Here is an 8,543-nt window from a genome sequence, read left to right on the forward strand (position 1 = left end):
CCCTCAAAAATGTTTTACTAATGTCTGCAGAAAATTCAGCTTGGCATCACAAATTAGATTTTAAAATATGTTCAAATAGAGAGCAGTTATTTTAAATTGTAATAATATTTCACAATATTACTGTATTTTTCATTAAATAAATGCAGCCTTGGTGAACATAAGAGACTTCTTTTATAGGAATTTAAAACTTTTGACCCCAAAACCTTTGAACAATTCTAAGAACATCACATCCCCGTAGGAAAATCACTGTAACTTGCTGCCTCTCAAGGCTTATCGCTTTATCACCCTGCTATCCCCTAATGCCTTCAATTGTTTCACACAAAGCCGACTTACCTTTCCAAACTGGTCAAAGTACTGCTTTACATCTTCAATAGTAGTGTTCACCGACAGACCTCCAACAAAGATTTTCTTTGTCCGAGTCACCAACTGAAAAAGAGAGAGAGGGGATGATGAGATGAAGATCTTCAAAAATAACAAAAAGCTGGATATTATCAAGCATCTTGACCACGTTGACCCATCAGGCACATACCTTAGGCTGGGCTCGTCGCGGGAAGGCAACTTTCGGGTCAATCTAGAGGAGAGTTTGAGAGGAGAAGGTCTAGTTTAGAAATTCTGGAGAAAGAGGACGACTGACACCAACACACCCGGGACTGTAAATGAGAAGATCAGTGAGAAGCTCACATCCTCTGAGCTCTGGTTTCAGCTGGTGTCTCTCAGCCCTGTGTGTTTTAAAGGCTCTGACTGCACCCTGCATTAACTTTACTGTCTGAGAACGATGGCACATTCATACATGCAGAGTTCAGGGAAGGACAATAGTGATGAGAAATGAAAAAGAAATATAGATTCATCTACAGAGAGAAGAATGACAGTGAGAAACTATTAAGAAGAGAATAACGCTCCATTCACACTGACAGTGATTTTGCTAAATGTTGCCAGGTGGGTGTATTATTAGTCGCTTGTAGACGTTCCTAACATTACTGGTTGGCTGTGCAATTGGCCGCAGATTTGACGGTAAAAATAAGACAATATTTTTATAATTAATTTTTCAGTTTTTTTTTTATTGCTGCAAAAAAATTATTAATTTGTAAGAAAAGTGCTTGTACATAAACTGCAGCACTGCATGTCAGAATTCATAAAAATCATAATTTTGATCATTATATCGTCGTATTAAGATTTGGGTTTGGTACGATTTATTTAATGTTTTTAAAAGAAGTCTTTAAAGACTTAAGAAATCTCTCACCAAGGCTGCATGTATTTGAAAAATAGTAATATTGTGAAATTTTATTACAATTTAAAATAACTGTTTTCTATTTGTTTTTTTTATGTAATTTTTAAAAAATGGCAAAAAAATTTATTTTCAGCAGCCAATTCTCCAGTCTTCAGTGTCACATGATCCTTCAGAAATCATTCTAATATTATTTATTAAATGATCATAGTATTATTAATATTATAATCATTCTTTTTTATTATTATTATCAATTTTAAAAACAGTAGTGCTGCTTAAATTTTGTTTTAGTATAATCCATAATGATTTTTTTATGATTCTTTGTTGAATAGAAAGTTCAAAAGAACAGCATTTATTTGAAATAGAAATCTTTTGTAACATTGTAAATGTCTTTCCTGTCCCATTTGATCAAATTAATGTGTCTTTCATCAAAAAAGTATTAATTTCCTTCAAAAAAAGATAATGCGCTACAGTCTTCACTCCAATTGTTAGTCCCCTCAATGTGACTTTTCTCATCGCCAACGGTCACTTTGTTGCTGTCAGTGTGAACACCTCTTAAATCAGAGAGTGTATTAACGTTCACAAACGACAGAGAAACAGGGTGAAAAGTTTACAGGTTTCTATGAGAGGCAAATCTAAATGGAGGAGTGTGACTAGACAGAAGAGGCTGTCATGACCACCTGTGACTGGACAAGAGAAGGGTCAGCTTTCCTGTAAACATCACTGGACGACATGAAAAACACTCAGGGAAACACCACAACCATGTTTCCTTGGAAGAAGAGTGGTCGGAAAACAAAAGGCGGCACAGAAACTCAAGCAGAAAATCATCCTTGACCCACACACTCTTTTGACAGCCAAACAAAATATTTTGTTTGTTTGTGTTTGTTTGTTTTTGCATGTCTTTCTTTCTATTTCTTTTCTTTCTTTCTACAAATCTGAACATCGTTTATTGGTGTCTAAATCTGGAAAATAATATCCAGCTCCTTGAAACTACAGTATATTTGCACCTGAATGCATTAAAACAGTGTTAAAGTTGCTAAAAAGCTACATATGTAAATTTGATATACCATTAGCTTTTTTTTATTTATGAACCATGTGCAGAAAATTTGATGTTGATTAGCACCCATTGCAAAAGTAGACAAACTAGATTACAGATACTCAAGATACTCTATATTAGTCTATAGTCTAGTCCATCTATTTACCAAACGCTAGTCTACATCATGCTGTACTGAGGTTAAATTCTAGAAGACAGTGAAGGCAGTACAGCGCTAGCAGCAATAATGATTAGTCTGTCTGAGAGAGGGTTCGAGTAGAGCTACGCTAAAGAGCTAGCAGTTCTGAGGCAAACTACAGCAGTTTACCAGAGTCGCCCGTTTGTTTTCATACAACAGACTAGGAGTAACAGAGTTTCTTTGTGAATCTAGAGAGTAAAATGAAGAGGCTAAGCTAATCTGAACAGAGGTCTGATGCAGAGGCTACGGTTTACAGTATGTCTATAGTTTCTAGACTACTCTGATAGTCACCTCCGGTCCACAACATTGCTGAGGCCGCACCACTCCTGTGCACAATCAAAAACAAACAAACAAACAGACACACACACACACACAAACAAACAAAATCAACATACAGCCACCGACACACATGAGAGGAAAGCTGAGGATAAAATGTATGGTCACATAAAACAGATTACTGTCATTAGAGTTGGTTTTGATCATGTGGAGAGACACTGAAAAGTAATGGATTCAGTATGTTTAACCTCCACAGACAGTCACTAAATTCAGATTAGTGGTAGATCAATATGAGTTTTTCAGCTCTTCAACTTTTTCACTTTTTCAGTCTTGGATGTTTGCTTAAATCCTTTGCATCTTATGACGTAATAGTTCAATGAAATTGACAATTGCTTCTTGTCTATTCATTATTATTCAAAATTCATACAATTACACCTTTTATTCTGAGTATGTTTTTACAAACAGGGCTTTTAAATGAATTTCACTAAATTCACATTAGCGGTGGTAGATCAATATGAGGTTTCAACTCTTCAACTTTTTCAGTCTTGAACATTTATTTATTCAATTAGAAATGAAAGTAAAATACAGTTTCTAGATTTTTATTGTGAGCATGGTTTTTAATTTCTGAATTAAAATGAATTTTGATATCTTTGGGGGCCATAAAGTCAAAAATGTAAATAAAAAAAAAAACACCACCAACAACAAAAAATCATAATGAAGAAAAAAAAATAGCCTCATTACAAGAATGCAATTCTTGAAACACTATTTATTTTTTATTATTATTACTATTATTTACAAACAAATCGCTGCTTATAAATGTTTAAAAAGCTTTTCCACTAGATTTTTAAAAAAGTGGTGTGACCAAAGATCATTAAATAAAAAATAAACAAATAAATAAAACAGGAAATGACCCTAATCACTATGTATCAAAGTATCTTAAAATTAAATTATTTGATCATTTTATGACACGGTAAGGTTAAGTCAGGATGTAAAATGTCATGTGGTACAACCCTACAAAACCTTAATGGTATTTATGAACTAATTCCTAATATTCATATTCTAATAAGTAAAATAGAAATAATTTTTACTTTAAAAAAATACTGATTAAGATGTGTATATTCACATGTATTTAAGGTGTAAGGAAAATATTTGATAACTTTGAAAATATTTTTAACTGGTGTGGACATTTTTATTTTTAAATGAAAATTTTTGTTAAACAGTATTCAAGTTTTTCAAAACCATCTGAAACCAAAATTATTATAAAGAGCACATTTCTAAGAACCTGATGTGCTTTAAAATAGATTTTAAAAAGATTTTCTCTTTTCATCTTGGACACTTTTATTTGCTCTTATTGACTGTTATTTGACAGAGAGGTCGATATTACAGTGAGAACCTTTTTTTTTTAGTTTGACTACCAGTGCTAATACACTTCAGTATTAAAGTGTGCACAACAGATGCACACTTTGTATGGAGATTGCGATTTGTGTGTTTACTTTAAGTGTGTTTTCAGATGCTGTCAATACTTCTCTGTGGCTCTGGGAATAATATTACCCTTTGATTCATAAATTTTCCATCTTGGGAAAATATGAAGCAACATGCAGTGACATAGCTTTCTTTTTTTAACATGAAAATACATCCTCACATATTTCTGAAATACAATAAAAAATATATCTGAATAGTTTTTGACCACATCGTGGTTGACCAAAATTGCCATACCTGTCAAAACTATTTTAAGTCAATGGACTTAACTATCCAGGTCAATCCTTTAGGGTCAGTCGCTAGAACCCTAGCAGTGTGTCAATCACATACAGACAAACACACGAGCACACAACCTCACAGAATCACCGCACCATCCACAAGAATGCTCAACAAGACCACTGACTTAAAACTGTGATTTTTATGAGTTCCGCCGAACACATTTCTTTCTTTCTTTCCTGGCCTCCCCTCCTCCACCGCCCCATCGCTGAGCTCGTTAAGCTAATCTCCAGTTTTAAGTCGGCCCAGGCGAGCAGCCATAAGGCACCTTCACAGGGGCACAGTCATAGAGGTAAAGCAGGACAAAGGCCTCCATGTTCCCCTGGCTCTGCCTGCCTCTCTCTCAGGGGGGAGGCACTTAGAAAACAGCACAAGTGGCCATGCTGTGGAAGACTGGAGCTGAGAGACACTTTCTAAACGCTCGCTGTAGTTGTTATGTTAGTTTTATTTAAGAGTCCGATGGGCTTTTGCAGTCCCTTTCCTTCGGTTGCCTGGTTCGGATAGCGGCGTAAAATCTACGACTCATTTTCAGGGTAATTCTGAACAAATTACCTGGAGTGTTGAGGATTTTTGAAGTACAGAAACACATTTTCGTTGTGGTTTTGCCGTGCACTACCTGTTGTCATAGTGCAAGGCGGTTTTTCATTCAAATGAGGAACTGGTTCAAACTTTCAGAAGAGAGAGAGAGAGAGAGAGAGATGAGAAAGTTTTTTTCTTCTCCTTCGAGCCTCACCCTCCTCCCTCCCCACTGACCCCCTGGGGGGGGTGACTCCACTGTCGCCATGGTAACCAACGGGCACCATTGTCCCAGGACCCGCCTGCTCTGCGCAGCGACAAAGACTCTCACAAATAGATGCACCACAACACAAAAGCTCTCATCAAAGTTTCCCATTTTTAACACTCTTACTGACACTACTAATTCGTTTTGATGCCAAATCATGTTTACTTTATTCATCAGATGAACGTCATTCATAAAGTAGACCTAAAAATCCTTTCTAACAGAAGTACACCTGTTAGAAATACAGCACTGAAGCATCACAGGATTCGAGGACTAGTTTCCACAGGGGAAAAATCTGAATTCCGCGTGAGTCTAATGTGTTTGGTGTGCACTCTTGAGACAAGGCACCACAAAGGCTTCCCAGCAACTCCCAGCATACCCTGTTCGGGTCCCCTAGTTACCATAGCGATTGACACAGAATAGGAATGCTTCCCTGACAACCTCATTGAGGAACGGCTGAGATGGGAACTTTTTCTCGCTCTCTCTCCAAATCTTCCCGAATTGCTTGACCAAAACCCAAAGTGAAAAGGCATGAAACCTCACATGCATGCACAGCATCTGTGACTAGCGTGGCATTTCAGTCAGTCAGATACTGCACTAACACTCATTAAAGCTAAAAAAATGTGTATCTGAAGTGGTTTTAGTAAACACAACCACTAAAATAAGCCAAAGAATGGCAATGATGTTAAAACTCACAGTTTTCGAGTCCAGCTCATGTCTGGACTGGGCCAGGACTTTGTCCACACCAGCTTGGTCAACAAATGTGACAAATCCGAAACCCCTAGTTGAAAGAGAGATGAAAATTACAACACCTCCACCCATTTGTGTAAAATGGACAATACGGTCAATAATAAAAGCCTTTGTATCTTTGTTGTCGCTTCTCAGTCAGGTTGTTGATCCCTTACCTCGAGCGTTTTGTAACTGGATCTCTCATCACCATACTCTCTTTCACTTCACCAAACTTGCAGAAGTAGTCCTTCAAACCCTCTGAGAAAGCAGGAGAAGAAGAATTATTTCAGAACATTATGTGTGAGAAGCCAACCAAGACTGGGAAATTGTGGAAAACCAAGATGAATCAACAGTGAATGGATGGCATCATCAATGGAGATGATCTAAGATAAGAAATAAGGTGAGGTCATCATCACGCAGTGAAATATACAAGACGTTTTGTTTAATTAAGACTATTTATACTTTAAAGACGTATTTTTGATTTCTAATTCTAAATAGTTGTTTTAAAAACATAAAATGTCTCAAATTTAGGCTAGCATATAGATTTTAGCCACAAATATAATCCTTAGTTACCGACTTTGGTGAAAAGTAGGTGCCTGCCAAGCTGATAAAGCCTATTGAAAATGTTAATCTATTAAATGATCATAATAGCTGGCAGAATCAGATGACAGGAAGGCTATTAAGAGTTCTGTGCCGTGAACAATACTTCAGCGTAATTCAAAACAACAATGTGTCCCACATACTGAGGACAGCCTACAGCACGACAGCAGTTAGTGAAACTTTCTCCATTCACTCAGCTAAACCTGTTGTATAGGCTTTGCACAAAAGATCAAGCCAAATTACAGAGCAACCCAATGGCTTATTAGTTGCATGCATATGGTGAAACGCTTATAAAACTGTTTTCATCATTAGGCTATACTATCTTTAATCTACTTCACTTCAGTAATTTCTTACATTTCTACTTACTTTTAAGCCATTTCAGAGATTGTCTTATATAATTGAATTCACATCGGTTTGAATGTAAGTGCATTGAAATTGCAGGTTGTAACTTTGATTTTACAGTAGACTTTGTAGCTATTTGAAAAGGCTATTGACATTTATTTAGACCATAGTTACACAGTAATTCAGTGTTTTATATGAATCTGATCTGCCTCTTTGGCTGACATGTGCAGATACTTAGCAAAGTGTTACTCACCTTGCGTAGTCTGCCAGCTCAGACCACCGATGAACATTTTGCTGTGAAAACAACACAAGCAAGTGATCAACAAGTGCTGCGCGTTTGCGTATAAATCAGAAGGACTGAAAAGACACAGAAGAGGTCAAGATCTTCCGAGATTCAAATAACGGCAGTGATTCTCAATGAAACTCATCCGAGCGGATGAGAAGTGCGCTGGACACCGCCAAAACACGTTCCCCTCTTTGTTAAGTTACTTTTTAATTGGTTTCGAACTGACGCTCTTAGGTGTAGGTTTTGAGATCGGAGGAAGGTTTTTTTTTATTTTTACCAGGGGTCGTGCGGAGAGTCCGAGGAGGACAGGTTACTTTGGCTGCCTTCCGACTCCATTGCGCGGCTGTGTATCCCGTCCTAGTACGGTGCGAGAAAGGAGGCAGATCGTGTGGAGAGGGGGATTGGCATGGGGTGAGTTAGAGCTCAAAGCCCAAAGACTCCACCTCTCTCTTGGTCCAGTCCCGGCGTGAAACACGGGAGCCCTCGAGAACTGACCGGGAGTCAGTGGATCACCTTCCTCCGTGACACGACGATGACAGCAGAACTGAAACGATTCGGCATCACGTTTACTGTTAAAGATGACAATCTGTGTCTGTTTGTAGCGCTTCACCGATTTATCATTCATTCATTCATTTATTTGTGAACATTTATTTATTTATTTATTTTAAATGGAGCATTTATTGATTTATTTTTTTTAATTATTAGTTATTTATCGTATTATTTGTTTTTATTTATTAATTTCAAAGTACTTAATGACACAACGTTTAATGCATACAAAACATCAAAACGTGTCAGACAAAAGGTACAGTAATAAAACAAAAATAGAGAAGGCCTACCATTATAGAAACAACAAAACAATAATATTAGTAATACATAATTAATAAATACATAAATACACTTTCAGCAAAGCATTAATGAACATTTAGACTACTGTTAAACAGAAAATATGAATAAAAAAAAGTGACGTGACATGTGGCCAAGTATGGTGACCCAAACTTGGAATTATTGCTCTGCATTTAACCCATCCAAAGAGCACACACACACACACACACACACACCGTGAACACACACACACACACCGTGAACACACACCCTTAGCAGTGGGCAGCCATTTGCTTTGCTGCGGCTTGCTCAAGGGTACCTCAGTCGAGGTATTGAAGGTGGGAGAGAGTGCTGTACATTCACTCCCCCCACCTACAATCCCTGCCGGTACGAGACTCAAACCCACAACCTTTGGGTTACGAGTCCAACTCTCTAACCATTAGGTTACCACGACTTCCCCTCCCAATGAAATGTTGATACAAAAATGATGATGTAAAC

General features: G+C 37.3%; 1 protein-coding gene across 4 annotated transcripts in view; it reads right to left on the reverse strand.

The window, feature by feature from the left end:
* The window catches only part of LOC107554440 (RNA-binding protein Musashi homolog 1), a 17,435-nt gene extending 9,792 nt beyond the window's left edge, over positions 1 to 7,643 (reverse strand). For all 4 annotated transcript variants that reach the window (XM_016236945.1, XM_016236944.1, XM_016236943.1 and 1 more), the window contains exons 1-6: positions 7,501 to 7,643; positions 7,191 to 7,231; positions 6,172 to 6,253; positions 5,963 to 6,047; positions 530 to 571; positions 334 to 426 (exon numbers count right to left, since the gene is read on the reverse strand). In XM_016236945.1, coding sequence (XP_016092431.1) covers positions 334 to 426; positions 530 to 571; positions 5,963 to 6,047; positions 6,172 to 6,253; positions 7,191 to 7,231; positions 7,501 to 7,559 — 402 coding nt within the window. In that variant the 5' untranslated portion in view covers positions 7,560 to 7,643. The remainder of the gene's footprint in view (positions 1 to 333; positions 427 to 529; positions 572 to 5,962; positions 6,048 to 6,171; positions 6,254 to 7,190; positions 7,232 to 7,500) is intronic.
* Positions 7,644 to 8,543: the final 900 nt, after the last annotated feature.

This window comes from Sinocyclocheilus grahami, unplaced genomic scaffold, assembly GCF_001515645.1.
Source record: "Sinocyclocheilus grahami isolate Dianchi unplaced genomic scaffold, SAMN03320097.WGS_v1.1 scaffold501.1, whole genome shotgun sequence".
In the NCBI taxonomy this organism is placed as follows: Eukaryota; Metazoa; Chordata; class Actinopteri; order Cypriniformes; family Cyprinidae; genus Sinocyclocheilus; species Sinocyclocheilus grahami.